The 22,944-nt window shown below is 35.7% G+C and overlaps 1 protein-coding gene across 1 annotated transcript in view; it reads left to right on the top strand.

Moving 5' to 3' along the window:
• The window catches only part of LOC114031529 (cation-independent mannose-6-phosphate receptor-like), a 142,396-nt gene that overhangs the window by 45,983 nt on the left and 73,469 nt on the right, over positions 1-22,944 (top strand). Inside the window, exons 3-10 of the mRNA XM_027846659.1 lie at positions 2,800-2,924; positions 4,401-4,499; positions 11,098-11,230; positions 13,071-13,191; positions 15,226-15,331; positions 18,443-18,605; positions 18,836-19,013; positions 21,627-21,730. Coding sequence (XP_027702460.1) covers positions 2,800-2,924; positions 4,401-4,499; positions 11,098-11,230; positions 13,071-13,191; positions 15,226-15,331; positions 18,443-18,605; positions 18,836-19,013; positions 21,627-21,730 — 1,029 coding nt within the window. The remainder of the gene's footprint in view (positions 1-2,799; positions 2,925-4,400; positions 4,500-11,097; positions 11,231-13,070; positions 13,192-15,225; positions 15,332-18,442; positions 18,606-18,835; positions 19,014-21,626; positions 21,731-22,944) is intronic.

Consider the following 22,944-nt stretch of genomic DNA (forward strand, 5'->3'; position numbering starts at 1 on the left):
GCCACTTAAAGAGTTTATGATTTTGGCAGCATACCCTTTTCAACATTTTAACTCATAATCCTTTTGATTTGGTAGATAGCCTTCAAGAGTTGCTGTATTCATAATATTCACCACTCGGAGACTACCATAGTGATAGACTCTTTGAACTTTGGTTCTCAGACAGCAAGCATACAATTCATGGCCAGATCTGTAATTAACTTTCTAGTTTGGTAAGGACCTACCAGAGCTTGAGTTTTGTTGGTGTAGCCTTTAAGAAACCAGAGTCAACTCCGTGCCACAATAAGGCAGCCCCAAGAGGCCTTAGCTTGGTAAAGACATATGCAAAAACATTTAATAAAAAGCAAAAAATACAAATGCTTTGAGGAGGGATGACAAGCAGTAGGCTGTAACAGTAACATTTTTAATAGTTTGTTTTCTCCCCAATTCCATGTTAAAACAATTTTTTAAAACATTTTTTAAAAAAGTTTTGCATTCTAAGTTCTATCCTTCCTTCCATCCCCTTTCCACTCACTGAGATGGTAAGCAATCATATATAGGTTATACATGTGAAATTATATAAAACATTTCCAAATTAGTAATTTTGCATAGCAAGAGTCGAGCAAAAGAGAAAGAATGAAAGTGAAAAATAGTATCCTTAAGTCTGTATTCAAACAGTATCAGTTCTTTCTCTGGAGGGGGATAGTATACTTCATCATTAGTCCTTTGGGATTTTCTCGGATCATTGTATTGCTGAGAATAGCTAAGTCCTTCACAGTTCTTCATCAAACAGTATTGCTATTACTGTGTATAATGTTCTCCTGGTTCTGTTCATTTCACTTTGCATCAGTTCATGTAAGTCTGGGTTTTTCCAAAATTATCCTGCTTGTCATTTCTTAAAACACAATAATATTCCATTACAGTCATATACCACAGGTTGTTTAGCTGTTTCCTAGTTGATGGGCATCCCTTTGATTTCCAATTCTCAGCCACCACAAAAAGAGCTGCTAAAAATATTTTTGTGCATATAGGTGTCTTCCCCCCCCCCCTTTTTTTGGGATGTCTTTGGGATATAGGCCTAGCAGCAGTATTGCTGGTTCAAAGGGTATGCACAGTTTTATAGCCTTTTGAGCATAGCTCCAAATTACTCCTCACAATGGTTGGATATCAGTTCATAACCAATACTATATTAATGGCCCAGTTTTCCAGTATCCCCTCCAGCATCCATCATTTATCTTTTTTTTGTCATATTAGTCAATCTGATAGGTGTGAGGTGGTACCTCAGAGTTGTTTTAATTTGCATTTCTATAATCAGTAGTGATTGAGAGCATTTTTTCATATGACTGTAGTTAGCTTTGATTTCTTTCTCTGAAAACTGGCTGTTCATATTCTTTGACCATTTATCAATTGGGGAATGACATGTATTTTTACAAATTTGGCTCAGTTCTCTATATGTTTGAGAAATTAGGCCTTCATGAGAGATAACTTGTTGCAAAAATTTTTCCCAGGTTTCTGCTTTCGTTATAATTTTGGTTGCATGGGTTTTGTTTGTGCAAAACCTTTTGAATTTTATATAATCAAAATTATCTATTTTATATTTTGTAATGCTCTCTATCTCTTATTTGGTCATGAATTCTTCCCTTATCTATAAATCTTACATAAACTATTCCATGCTTTCCTAATTTGTTTGTGGTATCATTTTTTATGTGTAAATCATGTGTCCATTTTTACCTTATCTTGGTATATGATGTGAGATGTTGCTCTATACCTAGTTTCTGCCATACTGTTTTCCAGTTTTCCTAGCAGTTTTTGTGAAATAGTGAGTAATATTTCCAAAAACTTGGATCGTTCGATTTATCATATACCAGATTGCTATGGTCATTTACTATAATGTAATTTGCACCGAATCTATTCTACCGATTCACCACTCTATTTCTTAGCCAGTACCAAATTGTCTTGATATTTACCGCTTTATAATACTGTTTGAGATTTGGTATGCCTTCCTTCACTTTTTTTCATCAATTCCCTTGATATCCTTGATTTTTTTGTTCTAGATTGTTATTTTTTCTAGTGCTGTAACCTACTTTTTTTGATAGTTTGATTGGTATGGCACTGAATAGATAGATTAATTTAGGTAGAATTATAATTTTTATTATATTGGCTCAGTCTACCCATGAACAATTAATATTTTTCCAGTTGTTTAGATCTGACTTTATTTGTGTGAAAAGTGTTTTATAGTTGTGTTCATATAGTTCCTGGGTTTGTCTTGGCAGGTAGGTTCCCAGGTATCGTATATTGTCTGCAGTTATTTTAAATGGAATTTCTCTTTCTGTCTCTTGCTACTGGACTTTGTTGGTAATATATAGAGATATGGATGATTTATGTGGCTTTATTTTGTATCCTGCAACTTTGCTGAAGTAGCTTTTTAGTTGATACTCTAGGATTCTTTAAGTATAACATGTCATCTGCAAAGAAGTGATAGTTTTGTTTCCTCATTGCCTATTCTAATTCCTTAAGTTTTTTTTCTTCCCTTATTGCTGTAACTGACATTTTTAATACAATATTGAATAATAGAGGTAATAATGGGCATCTTTGTTTCACCCCTGATTGTATTGAGAAGGCTTCTCTTTATCCTCATTACAGATAATACTTGCGCAGTAACATTCCACGTAGAAATGCTTTGTTGTATAGTTTGATTGTATGTCTCTAAGCTGCTAAATAAAATACTCTATTGAAAAACCAGCAACCTTTTTTGTATTCCACTGGAATTAGCTTTGAAGTATATCTATTTTATAGTTGGCTTTTTCTTTTTCCCCTTCATAGGAGACTTATCTTTGAAAAATGGAACCAAATCCTTGATGGAATTCAACACAGGGGATCCCTGTTTCCAGCAAGGAACAAGTACAACAGTACATAGTAGTATTGCCTTCTTATGTGGGAAAACTCTGGTTAGTCAATGTGGATTCATTCTTCATGTTGTCTGGTATCTGGTAACAAATGTCTTGTTAGTTGTGTGTTTTGGCCACAAGTGAAAAAACAAACCTAAAAATAAAGCATATGAATCCTAAACTACCTCAAGTCTATATTTACAATGTTTTCAGTGAGACTTGAAATACTATATAGAGAGCGACAAGTTTAGAATAGTTAAGTTAGTTATACGGTGATTTTTGTATTCTTAGCAAGTTCCTTTTTCAGAGAGAGAGAGAGAGAGAGAGAGAATGTATGTGTGTGTTTTATAATTCACCCATTTTATACTACACTTGAGCAATAGTAAGAGGAGCTATTTAGAGAAACATCACCCACTAGTAAGGAGTAGAGCTGATAACCCTAAGAAACTACTAAATGTTAAAGTGTAAACTAATGTGTAAAGTAATGAAATTAAAAAAAAAAAAGAAACTGAACATAGTCATTTGATTAGTCAGTTGCTATCACTAGTAATTAACATGATTGTCCTTTTAGGAAACAGCTTTTAGCATTTAGGGGTGTTAAAGGCTGTTAAGGAGTCCCCTGAACTTGTTTTATTGAGTAAGTGTCATAATGTTCTGATTACCTGTTGACATACGCAACCAATTTAAATCTGCCCAAAACAGAACAAGTACCTCAGTGTTCAAACACTGTTTTAAAACTCTATATAAAGTACTGATGCCATAATTTTTCACCTGAAGAAATTTGAAAATAGAACTTTTAGTGTTAATTTTTGATCAGTCTGGATTACTCGGTTGGTTTGAAATGCTGTGAAACAATAAAGTGCATGCTTAACAGTGAAAAGTAGCCAGGGTTTAAATTTTAGCTAATTACCTTCATTTAATTAATTCCATCTTCGGTGCACAAGAAACTAGTAGTCAATAAATAGGAGGTGCATCTAGTCTCTCGTACCTCCTTCTTCTGAGACATGTTACTAGGCCATTTGGAGTTGACCATCCTGAGATCTGTTATCTTCTAGCACATCCAAAAATCAACTATATTTGCATTTATTCAGAAATTGAATATCAACATAAGTAATTCTCTAGGGAAGGAAGCTAAATTTGAATTGAGCTCAGATGGATGACACTTTGGAAAGATTAGAGTCTTCTAACTCAGATCACATGTTTTGGTATGCCCTTAGCTTTGACATAAATGGTATTTGATTAAGAGGAAAAATCTAGAATTTGAGAATAGAGAACACTTTATGGTTTGATTATCACATAGTTGCATGTTAACATGATAACAACGGTACAGTTGAAAAATTCATATGCACTGAAGGTCATATCTCAAGGTGACTTAAGACAAAGCCAGTAACCCTTTGATACAGGAATGTGCATGTTCATTTGCTTGACTGAATTTTGGATATCTAGATTTTATTTTAAAGAAACTTTAAAATTCTTAAAGAATCTCTAAAGACATTCTACAATTGTGATTTTAATTTCTATAATTTTTTCAAATAGGGGACGCCTGAATTTGTAACCTCAACAGAATGTGTGCATTACTTTGAATGGAGGACCACTGTGGCTTGCAAGAAAGACACATTTAAAGCTAACAAAGAGGTAAGTGAATTTTTACATGTTTACCAGATAAGCTGTGGTGATATTCAAGGATTGAAATACTGGTTTTGAGAGACAAGGAACATTTTGATTATTGAACCTCAGTTTAACAAAGTTACTATACAGCTTAGTTGCTTGTTTAAAATAATTTTGGGCAGTATCTAAGTTAAGAACAAGAGATCCTAAATTTTAAAGGTCATGATGCTTAGATTAGATGTTTTTAACCTGTTTACATATATGAAGCAGACCATAATTCTTCCTGGACATTATTTAATAAATTACCTTTTCAAGCTCTGTGGGCTAGATGTTGCCCTAATTATGACTAGATTATGCAATTTAAATAAGTGAGCCAACAGGATAAAGATCCTGGATTATTACCTATGTCTCTGCATTGAATTTACCTCCTCGATGATGTATTCATAAGGAATACATGAAAAGCACAGTTGCCTTCTCCGCATGTCTTGACCGTTTCGTTTTTTTTTTTTAACACAACCATTTCTTACTGAACTGTGTATAATGGCCCTAATATTCTCACCTGTTGCTTCTAGATTCTTCTTCAGGTCACTTGATATTGGCCTCTTCTCTTCTGTTTCTTACTGGTCTTCCAGTTTTTTCTTTCAGGCAAACTTACTTGAACCCCCTGTGTCATATCATCCTGCTCTTACTTTTCTAGAGAGTACACATTCTTTGCTAGTGTTTTGTAATCTTGCTCTCCTTTTTATTTATCTAATAGCCTCTGAAATCTGCCTTTTTTGAAAACGAAAGATAAATGATGACTGATGTCTGGGGACCTTGGTTCACATTGTGGTTTTCACACTTACTAGCTGTATGACTTTGAGCTAGTGACTTCACTTGTCTCAGCTTCAGGTTCTTTAGAATGGATTAGTGTATAGAAAGTGGGCCATGAAAGACCTAGTTTTAAGCCCCACCTTAGAAACATACCCTCAGGAAATCACTGAACCTCTCAGTATCTCACACAGCTGTCCAAGACTAGAAATTGTAGGTTTTCCTCACCAGGGATCTACCTGTGTAGTTAGAGAGAGAGAAAAAAACTTATACTACCTGCCTACTATAAGGCTGTAGTGAGATATGTACTGTGCATACCTTAAAGGACTAGAAAAATGTGAGCTATTATTAATCCCTTATTTCTAATTCCCTTGATTCTGCCTTGTTTTACTACTACACAAAATATGTTTATTCTTTATTTATTTATTTATTTATTTGGGGGCAATGAGGGTTAAGTGACTTGCCCAGGTTCACACCGCTAGTAAGTGTTACGTGTTAGAGTCTGGATTTGAATTGAGGTCCTCCTGACTCCAGGGCTGGTGCTCTATCCACTGCGCCACCTAGCTGCCCTCCTTTATTTATTTTTTTTTTTTAAAGAGATACTGTTTGTTTTTCTTTTAGTACCATACATTGAAGAACTATGCCTTAAGTAGTAATGAATGCTATAGATACTATCAGGTAATTTAATGCTATGTATTTCAAACTTTTAAAGCAGTAAGAGAAGACAAAAAAAAAAAAACAAAAACCATGACAATAGAGAGGCAGAGAAGAGAGATAAATAGCTCCCTTCTGGAATGGAGTAGAGGAGATTCAGCCGAAGGGGGGAAAATATTGATTGGGAGTGACAAAGCTTGTGAATTTTTTGGCAGACAATATTCTCAGGTGGAAATTGATGTTAAATTTGAGTTTCCTTACCTTATCTGAGGGGAATACACAAGTGATATTCCCCTCACCCCAACCAAAGCCTATATATCACACCCATTTTTACTGTCAATTTTTAAACAATTTAATAGGAAATGAGTGCTTGAGTAAAGAATCTTAGAGCTGGATGGGTCCTTAGAAATCATCTAATCCAGGGGTGGGGACCCTACAGCCTCGAGACCTGATTCTAATCCAGTATCCTTGATTTAGAGAAACCTGGAGTTTGAGAGAGTTCATGACTGGCTTACGAGATCACACAGGTGGGAGGAATATCTAGCATTACAACCTAGGTCTAGATCTAGGCTCCCAGTCCAGTCATCTTTCTACTGCACTAGGAGTTCAACTATTTTCTGAAAAGGGGAATAAATTTCCTTTTAAAGCAACTAATTGAGGCATTCTTCAAGTTACTTTAGAAATGAAGTCTCAGACTGTGTCCTTTAGCAAGCTGGTTTAACTGGTCTTTGATTTCCTTTTTTGGACTTCTGACCTTTTTTGGCCACACAGTCCTCCTTTTTGTGTTTTGTTTTTCCATTTTACTCTGATACCTGCCACTGGTTTTTATTATCTAACTATCCCACTTATCTTGCTTTGCTATTTTGACTATTGTATGACTTCCTTCTGCTGAGGAAAAAAAAATTCAAAGATAGGTAAACACTAATTTTATTTTCTTTTCCTGTTTGTCTAGATGATTTTTTTTTGTTTTTATTTCCCTAAGGTATAAATCTCAATTTCCTTTTAGAAAGAACAGTTTCACCATAGTATTAAATAACCTAGTCAGCATTGGATAATTGTTTTAAAATTGACTTTAAAATATTAATCTAAGTTAGTACATTAATACTGACTGAGTCTTCCTCCCCGGGTACTGAAAGAGATGACGAATGTAATTGCTGATCTGTTGTCAGTGAGCTTTAAAAAACCTTGTACAAGAGGAAAAGAAAGTATATAGAAGAAAGGCAAAAGCCTGATGAGGAGAAGGGAAAAGGGAAAGAGGGGCCCCGAAAATTTGAACTGAGTGAGTTTTGAGTCAATTCCTGGTAAAGTTGAGATTTTTGTGAACCTTTAGAAAAGGAAGGTTACTCAGAACCATCATGGCTTCATCAAGAACAGGTCATACCAGACTAACTCCTCCTTCCTCTCCACCTCCAACTTCCCCCACCCCTTTGACAGTATTACTAGATCAAAATCATGCTAGAGATAGAGTCTCTCCGGATTTAACAAAACATTTAGCAGAGTCTTATGCTATCCTTGTGGACAGGATAGGGAGATGTGTACTAAATGACAATACAGTTAGGTATATTGGGAACTGGTTTGAATGACTTAAAGTAAAGAGGTGTCTTCAAACAATGTGATGCCAGCTCAGAGCAGATCTCTAATGGAGAGTCCCATTGATCAATCCTTGGCCCTATGTTGTTGATTTTTTTTTTTTTTTTTAGGCAATTGGGGTTAAGTGACTTGCCCAGGGTCACACAGCTAGTAAGTGTCAAGTGTTTGGTCTGAGGCTGGATTTGAACTCAGGTCCTTCTGACTTCAGGGCTGGTGCTCTATCCACTGCGCCACCTAGCTGCCCCTGAAATTTTTCTTATGAATGACTTCTTTCAGGCATAGATGGCATATGTCACAAAGCTGGAAAGGCTAACACAGTGGGTAATAAATTCAGGATCCAAAAATATTTCAGCAGCCTAGAATGGTTAGCCAGATTTAATATGAAGACATTTCATGGATATAAATATAAGGTAGACACTAGGATTCAAAAAATCATTTTCCCAGGTACAAGATGGGAAAGGCATGGTAAGAGAGCAGATTTGTCTGAAAAAATTCTAGAAATTTTGGTGGACAGCAAGCTGAATCAGTCAACAACAAAAAAAGATCATGTATACACCAGAATATTTCTAGCCGCACTTCTTGTAGTATCAAAGAACTGGAGACAAAGTAGATACCCATTGATTTGGGAATGGCTAAGTTGTGGTACCATACCATAATTTGTTCAGTTATTCCCCAATTGATCATTATGTACTTCCTTTCCAATTTTTTGCTTCCTTAGAAAGTGTTTCAGTATTTAAGCATATGCTAAGCTTCTCTGTCTGTCTTTGACCTTGTTGGGAAAGGTACTATAGAATAAGAGTTCTTAATCAATGCTTCATGTGCTCTAAATTTCAGGAGGTCTGTGAACTTAGATGAGGGAAAAAAAAAATTACATCTTTATTTTTACTAACATCTAACTCAAACATAGCATTTCTTTTTTTTATAACATTTTTCCAGAAACATTATTTTGAGGAGTCCATAGGCTTTACCAGATTGCAAAAGGAGATTGTAACACAAAGAATGTTTAAGAACTCCTGCTGTAGTGTGGGATCTCTGGATCTAAGAGTGAACAGTTGAAGGGCATTTTTTATGTAGTTCTAGCCAGGTTGTTCTCCATTCTGGTTGGACCAGTTCACTGCTCTACCAACTGTATTTAAATGTATTTTTCTGCCTTCCCTCCAACATTGAATTTTTATCTTTTATCATTGTTGCCACTTTAATGTGAGGTAAAACCTCAGTTTCCATACGCATTTTTCTTATTAGTAATTGGGAACATTTTTATATGGTTGCTGATAGTTTGCAATTCTTTAGGAAACTTTGTTCTTTTGACAGCTTATAATGGGTCAGTGGTTCATGATCTTACTAATTGATGTCAAATTTCTATATCCAGGGTATTTGATATAAAGATGTTTCCCTAACTTCACAGTTCTCTTGTCATCATTCTGACTGAAACAGTTTTGTATTTTGCAAAAAGCTTTTTAATTTTGTCCGATTGAAGTGGCTTTATTTTATCTTTTGTGATTACTTCTTTCTCTCTTTTAGTTCCCTTTCCAGACAGTCCAACCTTTACATTGCTTTCCTGAATTGATAGAACGTTTTAAAAGGAGTCACAATGACTTCATAAATAAAACAGATATTTTACTTTAATTTGTTCATATTATGGGCACAGTGAATAAGACTCTTTTTTTACTAGGTGGTTGGCTCTATGTGTGACTATAAGCCTCAAGCACTTACAGGTCCAAACTCCTTTAGTAGATTCCTGATGTATGTGTACATACATAGAGACACACACACGGAATTAATTAGTTGGCAAAGTGAAAGGCAAATTTGTGAGGTCTTTGCTTTAATGATATGGTTGAAATGATTCCATACATTGAGAAATACAGTACTATGAAGTTGTGACCCTATCTATGGCAAATCTAAATGAAATCTCTGAAAAAAACAGTAGAAAAAAAGGTTAATAGATTAGAAATTTCCCATGTCTAAGTTATGAAAGTCAAGTGTAACTTTAAGTAACTGGATTTTAAAAATAGGCCTGCCAGTGAACTTAACTTTGGTTAAAAGGACAGAAAAAAATATTTTTTACAAAGGTGATAATGGGATATTAGGGGCAGCTAGATGGCACAATGGGTAGAGCGCCAGGCCTGCAGTCAGGAAAACTAATCTTCTTGAGTTCAAATCTAGCCTCCGACACGTCCTCGCTCTGTGGCCCTGGGCAAGTCACTTTACCCTGTTTGCCTCAGTTTCCTCATCTGTAAAATGACCTGGAGAAGGAATGGCAAACCACTGCAGCATCTTTGCCACAAAGAGTTGGACACAACTGAAAAATGACTGAATGACAACAACAACAATGGGAGATTGGACATTATGATCACAGTAGTTGAAAGTGATCAGGATTGTATACCAGCAGTTTTGCTTTACTATCATCAGAATGGGCGTGACTTGTCAGAGAAGATGAATCTATTATTTATTCCTTGGAAGGGTAGGGCTACAAAGATGCTAATGCATTTAAAAATACAATGTCTACAAATGAAAACTTGGCATTTGGTTTCAAGCAAAGGTGTAATTATAGATAGGTAATGGTATCCAGATGATCCTGACACTTTAGAAATAAAAAACCTCTTCTAGATCTTGGAGACTTGCATTGTCTAATGAGTTTAATGACATTTTTGTCAGAGTTCATCTGCTGAGAGAATTGTGAGTGAGGTCATATGTTGTTCCTAAGAAAAGAGAAATTAATATGTGTGGATGAGAAAAACCTATCTTCATGTTAATAAAAAGTCTTCAGGGTCTGAGTTCATAGTTTTTCAGAGAAAAACTTCTAAATATCACGGCCAAGACGAGAGTAGCCTTATGTAAAAAACAACTGATTATCCACCAATTTCATATAAGACTTATGTGAAAAACTTATGTTACTACCCTTTGTTCTTTCTCTGTATGATGTTAACAGAAGTAATCTTTTATATGCTATATAAATATGGTGTTATAAAGAGGCAGTTTTGTCACAGTGGATAAAGGGCTGGCTTTTAAGTTACAGATGGCATTTGTTTAGGGCCTGCCTCTGAGGTGTTCTCATGTGTGGCCTTGAGCAAGTTACTTACCTTTTCAGTGCTCCCAGGCAACTCTCTAAGATGGTAAGATGCTAAGCACATGCTAATCTGCATTGGAAGAGGAAAGTTAAGTCATCCTGAGTTCCCTATGCCAGCGAAATCATAGCAAGCGCACACACACACTATTTTAGTTTTATGTTGATTGCATTAAGAGGTGTGTGTGTGTGTGCGCGCGCACGCCTGCGCAACTTGACAGATTTGTTTTCCTTATATTACAAAGTGACCAAAAGTTCATATGGAGTTGGTGTGTGCTTTTTTGCTTAGACCTATTCATATAATTTATTTCAGATTTGCTTGAATTTATGTCCATAGCTATTATAATTGCAAAGTAAAGTAATATTTATGCTGATAATTGATGATAATAAATCAAAGTAACCTGGGTGCTGTAATATGTAAAATTCTTAATACCAGTTTCCTAAATGAAATGTACTTGGTGCATACATTACAAACACTTACTTGATGACCTTTTTTCTTTTTTCTAGGTGCCTTGCTATGTGTTTGATCAAGAATTAAGAAAGCATGATTTGAATCCATTGATCAATACCTCTGGTAGCTACTTGGTGGATGACTCCGATCATGATGCTTCCTTGTTCATCAACATTTGTAGAGACATAGGTCTGAATCTGTGTTTGTGTGTGGGGAACTACTGTTGTTTGGGATTTTCTGAAGACTCAAGTCTTGAGTTTCTGAAGCTACTTTGTTTCTTTTCTGGTTTGAAATTGACATTTATAATTGTCCTAGCAAAACACCCTACCATTTTTATCTTCTAAATAGGTGTTTTACCCTGCCTCCCTATTCATAATCTAGTGATTTTCTGTCCTTTATTTCAGGCAGTACATATTACTGATCAAACTGAAACCCTTGTGCTGTGTTAGCTTTCTGCCTAACAGTACTCCCAAGGGTTGATCTTAACCCAAGACTAGCTCTGTTATGTGTTGTTGGATATTGGGCAAGAGGGAAGGTAGAGTATCAAATAGAGATTTAGCCCTAGGTAACCGTTTGAATCACTGATCCAGAGATGGATGATATTAGATCTCTTGGATGTGCCCTGAGTGGAGAACATACGAGTAGGCACAGCTGTGACTCCTTTGTGTTTTAGGGGAAAACCCTGGGGGAGTTTTGCATCTGCTAACCCATGTAGTGCTTCATTTTCTAGTTGTGTGTGTGTGTCTGTCTGTGTCTGTGTGTCTGTCTGTGTGTCTCTGTGTGTGTCTGTGAGTGTCTGTGTCCTGAGACTTTCCAGAACCTGTTGACAGAAGCCCTGGGATTTTTCCCAAATAGTAGTTGTGAAAAGTCTTAGGCCAGTTCAATAGCTCTTAGAAGACTAAAGGCCCAAGTTCCTAGTGTAGTCTTGTACTTGACTCCGTCTTAATTCTTAAAGATGAGTATTATGCTCTTCCACCAAGGGCAGCATGGTCAGTCCTTCAGGCCAAGGCTTTCTGTGGCACAGGTATCAAGGAGAACAAAGATAGTGCCAATTTCCTCCTATACTAAGTCTTCAGTTAGACATGTTGGGACTGATATATTCTGCTGGTGATCTAGTGAAAAGACATTCTCTCGTGTTAGCTGAGTACTTTTGTGTTCTTTAAGTTGTACCGTTTATTAAATTATAAACTGCAAAGCAATTTTTAAAAAGATTGATATTTCTACCCTTAATTTTCCATTTCTATACTTGGTGTTTCAGGTTTTGGACCTAGGAAAGTTTTAAAAAGAAATTTTGAAAATTATTCCACCAGTTGTATGGAATAATATTTTATCTAAACTAATCCAAGAAAATTTTCCTTTTTTGGTATCAGTTTATGTCAGGAGATTTTTGTTGCTCCCAATGGCATCCTGTTCAAATGTATTCCTTTGGAGAAAAACAGTTCTTTATAGATTAGGACTTTTTCTTAAATTCATTAAAAACTAAAATTCCTTCATAATCAGCCAATAATATTTTGTAAGTTATGGATAGAGTTCCTGTAGTCAGGAAGATCTGGTTCAAAATCTGTCTCTAACACTTATTAACCATGTAACCATGGGAAAGCCAGTTAAGGTCTTTGATGTTTAAGACTGTAAGTCAGAGGTGTTAAACCACAGCCATAGGTCATGTTGGGGCCAGCAACAATCCTGAGGGCTGGAGAGTGTGGTCCTGATCATACTAAAATTTAATTGGGAAATATTAATGGATCTGTTTTTATTGGAGTTTGATGCCACTGCTGTAAATTATGACTGAATTACAGTCTACATCAGGGGAGAGAATTCCTGTACCAAACTCTCAGGTCATTGATTTCTTGAAATGGGCAGAGTGGTCTACCTAGAGTAGTTGTAGTATGAGTATGGTAAAGACAAGAAATCTGATGGTAACAAATACAACCTGCATGAAAAAAACCTTGATTTCCAAACTTGACCTTGTTCGTTGACCTACTGCTTCTGTAATATAATCCGTCACTTGATTGTTTTTCTTTTAAACTAGGTGGTTCAAGTCAAGAGACACGCTTTTGTCCCTCTGGTAGTGCAGCATGCCTGGTGAAGGGGAATCAAGGTTATGATGTTGGAAGGCCAAAAGAAGGACTGAAATTAATGGACGGAGACAGGTCAGTCTGCTACTATAGCAGTCTTCCCCATTGTGTTATTACCTGAGGAAGATATGAGTTAATAATTCTGCCTCCATTTGAAACTCAAAATCATTGACATCTTGTTCACCTGGTGCTTAGGTTGCAACACCAAAAACTGCCATTGCTTTTATGCTCATCAGTGATTGTTCTGATGGTGTAAATCTCCTGAGCTACCTTTATCCCATTGCTGCCTGCAGGAGTGGATAATTTGCTGAGGTCCGAGACATTCATATAAGTGATATAGTTGTGTGGGGTTTTTGAAGTTGAGCCTTGTGTACGTGCATGTCCCCCTTGAGGAAGAGAGCATTTAAAAAAGCAAACAGTACCAAGAAGTCATCTCCTTTTTTTCTCTCTGCCTTCCTTTACTCTGTAGGAAACAATTTTTTTCAGAATCCAAAACTAAGTAGGTTCAGTTTTTGAGCTAGTGCTTTCTTGTTTATTGAATTTGTATCCCACCACCACCACCATCACCAATCATTTATTGAGCTCTTAACTGTATGAGGGTTACAGTGGATGTAAAGAATGAAACAATATCTACTCTCATGTTGGCCTAAGTTCTGTGAGGGAGACATTAAGTAAGTGTCCATAAGTAGAAGCACATGCACAAAAAATACAAGCAAATGGGAGGGAGGGGAGAGTGCTAGCAGTTTGGGAGACTCAGGTAAGGCATTATGTAGAAGGCAGTAGTTGAGCTGCATCTTGAAGGGAAGAAGGGATTCTTTGAAATGGAGGTAAGGAAAGAGTGTATTTCAGAAATGTGAGACAACCAGCACAAAGACCTGCAGACAGAAGATAGACTATTATACATGAGAAACAGTGACAGCCAGTTTGACTGGATTTGCATAGGGCAGGAAGGGGATTGAGGTACAGTGAGTCTGGAAAGATATGAGGGACTTTAGAAGCTAGACACAGGCAAGAGGGGAGTCATTGGAGTTGATTGAGAATAGTATCAAAGAAGAGGGGGTGAACAATATCCAATGTAGAAAATGTTGTAGTATTTTAGTATTACTCTACTGATTATACTTTCTGCTTATATTGTACCTTGGCGGGGGGATAATTTTACTGGTGATCTGATTTTTGTAAAAAGTTCCTAGATTCAGTCCAAGTCTATGGATTGAGTTTTCAACGTGTTACATACAGATAGTGGACTTTGAGGACTTTGCAGCAGTTTGGGATTGGTGGTATATTAGGTATATGTTTAAAAAAAAAACCGATTTGTTATTTGCTGCTATCTGTTTCTCAGATTGTTTCTGAAAGGATTTCGAGAGTATTGCATGACGAAAGTTGAGGTAGAAAGACAAAAGCTTGGAAACACATTACAAAAAGACAGGCTTCTGCCTTTTCAGTTTTATTTATAAATTGTATTCAGATCTTCAGTAGAAGGGTTCCTCAGAATATTTTTCAGATTTCCAATTAAGATATTTAACTTGGGTTATAAATAAATCTGGCCATTTAATGGCATTGTGTGAAATCATGTGGGGTCTTTCCCTGAAAAATCCCACTGGAGAACCTAGAGCTTCTAAACCAGTGGTGCTGTCTTTTAGTTAAAAAAAAAAAAAAAAAAAAAGCAGGAGGCTTGCTTTGGTCTTGGCAGCCATTTACTGTTGATTTTGAAGAGGAAGTGGTAGTATAGATTATTGGCTTAAAAATCGGTTATCTTGTTTGGGTTTTTTTTGCTTGGTTATGGGATAGGGTGTATGTACTATTAAAGGTTTAAAGTTGAATAGCTGTTTCTGTTCTTAAGATTTATATTATGTCTGTGGCAGGAGAGTTACTTTTTATTTTTTAAAGAGACAATTAAATGCTTGAGCCACACAGTATTCATTCAGAGTCTCCATTGGGTTTTATTTTTTGGAAATAAAGAGAATAAATTATTTTTTAATGAAAGTTATTTATAATTTTTTTCATTAAACCCTAACAAGAGTAAATGTTCTAGACTCTGGAGGCAAATGATGCATTTAAAATGTAAATTTGACTTTTAATCTGATAACTTCTGTTTAATTTGTTTCTTAGGCTTGTCCTTAGTTATGTGAAAGAAGGTGAAGATCAGCCCACTTTCTGTGATGGTCATACTCCAGCAGTGACTATTACATTTATTTGTCCATCAGAGAGAAGAGAAGTAAGTTATTCTGTGACATGGCTTTTTCTTCTTCTTTTTTTTTCTTTCTTTTAGACAATTGGGGTTAAGTGACTTGTGTCACACAGCTAGTAAGTGTCAAGTGTTTGGTCTGAGGCTGGACTTGAACTTAGGTCCTCCTGACTTCAGGGCCAGTGCTCTATCCACTGCGCCACCTGTTCTGTAGAACTGCTGCTAAATTATCATACACCTTAAATAGCGTGGGAGTGGTTGTGTTTCTGTGTCATTGGATGTAAAGGGAAGAGCAGTAAAAGGTTAAGTTTCTGCATAAGTAAATATGTAAAATTGAGATGAGACCTGTAGAGTTTAGTTTGGCTAAACAGTAAGCCATTGCAAGCAGCTTACTATTTGGTTTTTATTTTTATTAACCTGAGAGACTTTTATGTAGGGAATTTTATTATGGATTAGGAAATCTTATTTGCTTGGCTCTGACTTGTGCTGAATCTAATAAGTTCTTCAGCAAGGTACTGTTTATATAAGATAACAAGAATACAGTTTAATCAAGGCTGGTTTGCTGTTAACACACCCAGATTTATACATCACTTATTTTTGCCTTTTATGAAAATACTGAATACATTCCTTTTTAAAAGTAGCCCTCATCCTAAGTACTTCATTATATCCTTATTTTCATTTTGTAGGTAAAGATGTAATACTGGGCTTAAGACCTAATTAAGGGAACTTAATTGATGGGGGTGGTGGTGGTGGTAATTTTTTCTTTTAAAAAAAAACTGAATTATAATATGGTATGAGGTGCCACATTGTCCTGTTGTGTGTGAGGAGTAGCCAGAGTAAGTTAGGAAGGGGGTCTTCTCCAGAAAGTTGACCATTAGATGTGTTCCTGTTGGTTTTTTTTTTGTTTTTGTATTTGTGTGTGTTTTTTACTCCAAGAACTCATCAAGGCAAATGAATGCGGTATAGAATGATTTGACTGAGTGCCCACATCCATAAAAGTAACAATCTTTACAATATTAAAGTAATCCTGTGGCATTATCTTTTAAGTAACAGTAATGTCCTCTGTGTTTAGCAAGAAGCAGTTGGTTTTTATGCTAGTTCAATTCATCAAGCATTTATTATGCACTTACTATGTGCAACCTGGGTCTTTGTATAACCGAGAGATGGCAGAGGAGGCCTCACCATTTATTGGGTAGAGACATTTAACATACGTGTATGAATGTTATTTTGACTTCTATTGGCAATTACAGATAATAAATGAATAAGAAAGGTGTAACAGAAACAGGTATGTAAGTTGAAATCAATGAAGATGGTATTTTACATGTCTGTGACTTATTTTCCAATTGTTAACTCCTCTTCAAAATTAGTGTATATTGACTTTAATTTTGTAATGCCTGTATTTTCCTTATTCTCTTGATCTCCATTACCATATGTACTAAAATTTTTGTGGTTATTGTTAACTTTGACCACGTAGTTCTAGTCAGTGTATTTATTGTTATTTTGATTGAACTTTCATTTGTTTAACAATCTCTTCATATTTTTTTGAATTCTTAATATTCATTGTTACTTCTGATGAAATGATATGCCATTATAGGTATATAATTTTATTTATTCAGCCATTACTTGTCACCTAGTTTGTTTCCAATTTTTTTATTTTATTAAAAAAAAAGAGTAGGATTATTTTCATTCTGAGAGGAATTTTTTTTTTAAGCCTCATCAGTAATCTTCTTGGGATATAACCCAACTGGTGGAGATTGTTGAGTCAAAAATGTATGTATATTTAAAAATTTTATATTTCCATATTACTCTCCAGTGTGCTTGGGACTAGTTCACAACTCTTCCTGCAGTATATTTCCATGTCTGTTGCACCAGTATTGAGTTTTGTCATCTCATCATCTTTGCCAGTTTTGTAGAATCTCATGATTATTTAATTTTAATTTCTTTTATTAGCATTCTTGAACTTTTTAGTGTGATTATTGATACTTTGATGCAGCATCTTTTGAGGCAGCAGCCAATCATTAGAGAAATTTAATTTTAAGCTTATTATAGTTAAATTCACTGGCCAGCATTCATGTTGAATCTTTATATTTAGTCTAGTTCATTGGCACTTTTAGGTGCTTGATTAATGTTTTCAAAGTTTATAATAATTTTAAGGGCTTATTTAGGTTTTTAGGTGACTGACCTTATTTAAATATTTCTTGAGGTATAAGTTTCCTCTGAAAGCTCTATATATGGGAAGCATATGATGGGTACATGAAGCTATAAGACCTTTTGATTTTAGAGTGATTTAAGTAACCTCTTTTTAGTCTTCAGATTTTGGATTATGGATTTGTAGACTTAAAGAGCTAGAAGGTCCTTTTGAGATAATGTAGTGTGTGGTGCACGCATACACACCATTCCTCCCTCCCCCCTCCTTTACAGATGAGAAAGTTGAGGCTCGGAGAGGATAGCTGACATCTGGGGCAAGGGCAAGTTAACTGCAGTTTTCTGGGCTTTGCAAATGTGGGGTGTAATGCAACTCTCTTCAGCATATCCTTATGCAGTTTTAGTTAGCTACTCTTTAGATAATGCTTTTGTTTATTTATTGATATCATGTTGGTCACCAAAAAATGCTTCCTCTACCTTTCCTAGTATTTATTCAAATTTGGCTAGTATTTGTTCAAATGTGTTTCTATTTTGGGGTGATTATTTAATTTTCTGATACTAGTTAATGTTCTGAGGTGCATGCATGTGTGCGTGTGTATATGTGACCTATGACTCTAGTTTAAATTCTTATCTCCCCAGCAAGTATCAGAAGTAATCCACTTTATGTTTTTAGTAGGTCTTCTCTAATACAAAACCTATTTATGTAGTACAAGGTACTTTCTCATAATTTATTCCTTTCCTGGAAAGTTGTGTATAAATTGAATTGTTACTGAGTCATAACGTTTTAAATGCAGTTAGGGAGATGAGTATTTAGGGAGTCCTCCTGTAAAGTGAGTTATTATCTCCAAATTAATCTCCTTTGTATGTTTGACCTTTTGCCTGTTGAGCTGTCAGAGAACAAAGCAAATCTTCCATTTTTTCCTGTGGTGTGCTCATCAAACATGAATGGAGCTTTGTGCTTTTAAATAACTGTTCTTTTCTGTTTGGTTTTATTAGGGCACGGTTCCTAAGCTTACTGCTAAATCCAATTGCCGATATGAAATTGAATGGGTCACAGAGTATGCTTGCCACAGAGATTATTTGGAAAGTAAAACCTGTATTTTGAATAGTGAGCAACATGATATCTCTATTGACCTTACCCCTCTCACCCGGAAGAAAGGTATGTGTGCCATAGTCTCCCCCTTATGCCTTCCTCTTGTTTATTAATAAGAAATTTCCTGGCAAGAAAGTTGTATAATCATCAGGTATATCATGTTGAGCTTAGTTTGGTACTTAAATGAGGAATTTTGAATGAAATGAAGTGAGGAAAAAAATGTTTCTGATCCCTAGTAATGTGAGGGAACTCTTACTTGGAACTAAAGATGTATTTCGTTTTGGTTTTATTTTTAGGTTATGAATCACCATACTCTGCTACAGATGGAAAAGAATATTTTTATTATATGAATGTTTGTGGAGGCACGGAAGTCCCCGTTTGCAGTAGTAAAAGAGAAGCTGCTGTTTGCCAGGTGAAGAAGGAAGATCGAGAACAAGTCAAAGTGGCAGGAAAATACCAGAACCAGACCCTCCGGTGTGTTAATCGTGGCTTTTGTGCAGTGCTGATGCATACCTCTGCTTATTTGCTTAAAAAAAAAAATAAACCTGAGAACCTTATTCTCTCTCCTCTCTTCCTCCTCAATCCTATAAAGTAGACAGAAAAATGACCTTGAGCCAGCATTCCTCCCTGCTGCAACTAGGCTTGTGGTTTTTGTAGGACTGTTTTGATATCAAATTACCCAAATGATTACATACTATTAAGCTGGAATTCTATCTTTGTAGTATGGTTGAGTGATCTTGTGTTAAAATTGGCATTTATTATAAATGGTATCATTTCTATAGAAGTCTCACAAATATTAATTATATTAGTATGAAATTTGCATTACATTAGTAATATAATTACATTGGCATGTAATTATTTCAGTAAATTCAAATCTGGGGTTTTTTTTTGAGATATCTTGGTTTTTCTATGACAACTCTAATGTCTGATGACACTGTAGTGTGATGGAAGCTTGTAAGTAACTATAGGGAAAAGATAACTTCTCAAAGATAGCTTCAGTGCAACTCTTGACATTTAAATGAGTGCTTTTTTTAATCTTTAAAAATGTACCTGTGTGATTATGTGAGAATAAGTACTGACTTTTACCACCTAGTTAAGTTTCCAAATTAATTTGGCCATGTGATATTTTTAGGTTTGAAATATGTTTATAGAGTTCACAAATGCTGGTCTAGTGACCTAGATTTGGGGGTGTGGAATGTAATTATTAAAGTGTATTAGGGAAACCTGGAAGCAAAATAAAGGAAATTAGGCCAATTTTCATAACTGCCACATGTCATTTTTCACATTTCAGTTGCCATAGCCGTGAGCTACCATGACTTAGGGAAGCGTAGCCTTAATGACTTGTTTCAGATTTTAGGAGTAGTAGCGTTATCAAACATTGAGCAAAGATTTTAGTGCTGCACATACTTCTCTAGATTGATATTGATACTAACATGTTTGGGTTCTGTTCTCATGGTGTGTTGTCTAGAAACAGCCTGCTTTGCTTGTCTGTGAGATTCTTTACTTAAATTTGGCCACATCTCTGTCTTTGACTTATGCCAATACTTTTGTCTTGTCTGAAGTCAGTAGTATCACAATTTCCTATATTGGCCCGTTAGCAGGACTCTAGGATGTACTCACCTCTATGCCTTACTTACTCTGAGCAACTCATATTCTACAACTGAAGGAAGAAATGGAAAGGCACTCTAGCCCTTGCTTACTCTTAACTCTTACCCTCCAACCTTATTTTCTACTATGCTGCTTAAGAAGTCTTGAGTCTTCCTTGCTAATCTGTTGGAGGATAAGACAGTCAAGTTGACAAGCATTTATTAAGCACTTACCACATGTAAGGCACTGTACTAAGCACAGGGGATTCCAAGAAAGGCAGATATCTTAACATGATAGAGAATATTGATCTGGATCAATTCAGGTGAAGTTTAACAGGGGTAAACATAAAGTCTTATAATTAAGTTTAAAAAAATCAGTGTCTTAAGTGTAAGATGGGAGGATGTGTTTAGATACCTCTTCAGAAAAAGATTTGGATGTTTTAGTGGACTGCGTGCTCACTATGAGTCATTAATTTGGTAATACAGCCAATAAAACTAATTCGTAGTATCCAGATTAAGGAGGTGGTAGTCTCATTGTAGTGTGTCTTAGGGAGACCATATTTGGCATATAGTATCAATTCTAGGCAACACATTTTAATGGAAGCACATTGATAAACTGGAGGGTGTTCAAAGGAGGGCAGCCGGCTTGATGAAGTCCTTGAACATGAAGCAGAAGGATTAGTTGGAGAAACAGGCTGTGTTTAATTGGGTAGAGAGAAAACATTGTGAGGGAGAGGGGATGAGAAAGGTATAATAGCTATCTTGTAGTATTTTGATGGCTGTGAAGTAAAGAAGTATTATTAGGCTAGTTCTCTTGGCCCTAGAGGGAATAACTAAGAGCATGGGTGGAAGTTTCAGGGAGGCAGATTTAGGCTTGATGTGAGAGAATTTCTTAACATTTAGAAATTTCAAAATGGAATGGCTTGCCTTGGAAGGTAGTTGATTGTTACTTAAAGGCCTTCAAGCAAAGGTTGAATGACTTCTTTCTTGTAGGGTATATTACGGACTAGATTCTTGAGTTAATGGTTTTATTAGATACCTTCTGAGGTCTCTTCCAATTTTGAGAGTTGGTGATTCCTTTCTTTTCTTGTCTCCTAGAAATAATCACTGGCATCACAATCTTTTCTAGAATATTTGGGTTTCATAGACTGTTGTTTGGGAACTGCTGTAGTTGACATAATTTCCATATCTGTTATGTTTTCATCTGGTTCATTTTCTCACATAACTAAACCCAGAAATTTTATTTACAAAGAGGAAAACTGTTCTAACTCTTGTGGCAAAATATCTTTGAATTTTTTTGTCTTAAATCTAATTCTTAACCGAGGCTAAAATGATTAAAAGACTTGATTTACTTGATACCCACTTCTTTAAAAATTTCACAGTCAGTAAATAACTTGCTGTCTTATTTGAAGGCTGATTGGTTCTTAATGGAGGGAGGGAGAGAAGGAAGGAGAGAAAGAGAATTTTGATTGTAAAATGCATTTATGTTAATGAATTTTAGATACTCCGATGGAGACCTCACCTTAATCTATCCTGATGGAGATGCATGCAGATCAGGCTTTCAGCGAATGACGATCATCAACTTTGAATGCAACAAAACAGCAGGTGAAGTTACAGTTTTATTTACTGTACTCGCTGCATTTGAATTCATGATCTTGTGTTAAAAGGAGAGAGCTTAATAGAGTGGTAAATTTTCCTTGGGAACTAGGCAGCCCCATATTCACTATGGCAAGATGACCTTTTTTTCTATTGCCTAATGGGTAGGAGTATTTCTCTAGGCATTCTGTTCGGTGACGCTAAACTTTTATGGCTGCTGTGCCAGCAGCTTATTAGAAACTGTTGTTTTGCTTTCATTTTGTTCCTCGATGATGTAATGGATATAAAAGTAAATCCTACTATCTTGATCTTCTTCAAATCTTCATCATTCAAGGCTCATCTCAAATATTTCTTCTACAAGCCTCTCCTGGTATTAACCTGGTGGTAGTGATTTTTCTCTAATCACTCAGCATTTTCCACTTTTGTTATGTACTTATAGTCTACTTTGTGTTAATTTTATCATTTTTGTACATTTCTGTCTTGTTTCTCTTGGTTGATGATAAATCTCAGGAAGCATTGACTGTCTTTTCTATGTTTGTATTTTCTCCCCTTCATTTAATACCTAGCTTTAGCACCTTTTACATGGAAGACATTTAACACTGACACTTAATGTTGAATAAATAAATGGTTATTCCATCATGGGATTTTTAAAAAAATTAAAAGTTACCTTTATAGGTTAACTCAGGCACTTAGGTCCTGCAATGGATAGAGCATTGGGCTTACAGTCAGGAAAATCTAAGTTCAAATCTGGCCTCAGATATTTATTAGCTGTGTGACCCTGGGGAAGGCAGATCTCTTTCTGCCTTGGTTTCCTCATCTGTAAAATGGGGATGATAATAGCATCTTCCTCCCAAGGTGGATGTGAAGACAGATGAGATATTTGTAAAGCCTTTGCAAACCTTAATGTGCAGTATAAATTTGTACTGTCATTGGCATGATAGTCACCCCAGATTTAGGAATAAATGTCCAAACTCTGTGGCATAGAAATTGGCTTTAAGGAAACTTTAATGGAAATGGATTGTAGGAAGATACTAGATGGTATTAAGTATCTACTGCAATATTTGGACCCCAGCCAACACTCTCAGGTCCAGCATTCTTTCCACTGTGCCATATTGCCTTATGTTCATAGGAGATGAACCTCTTGGTAAACAGACATTTCTGCAGTTTCTTGTTATAGGACACACAACAGAAGTTCAGACTGAGCTTTTGTTGGTTTTCATGCA

Source organism: Vombatus ursinus, unplaced genomic scaffold (genome assembly GCF_900497805.2).
Source record: "Vombatus ursinus unplaced genomic scaffold, bare-nosed wombat genome assembly UNPS02015175.1, whole genome shotgun sequence".
NCBI lineage: Eukaryota > Metazoa > Chordata > Mammalia > Diprotodontia > Vombatidae > Vombatus > Vombatus ursinus.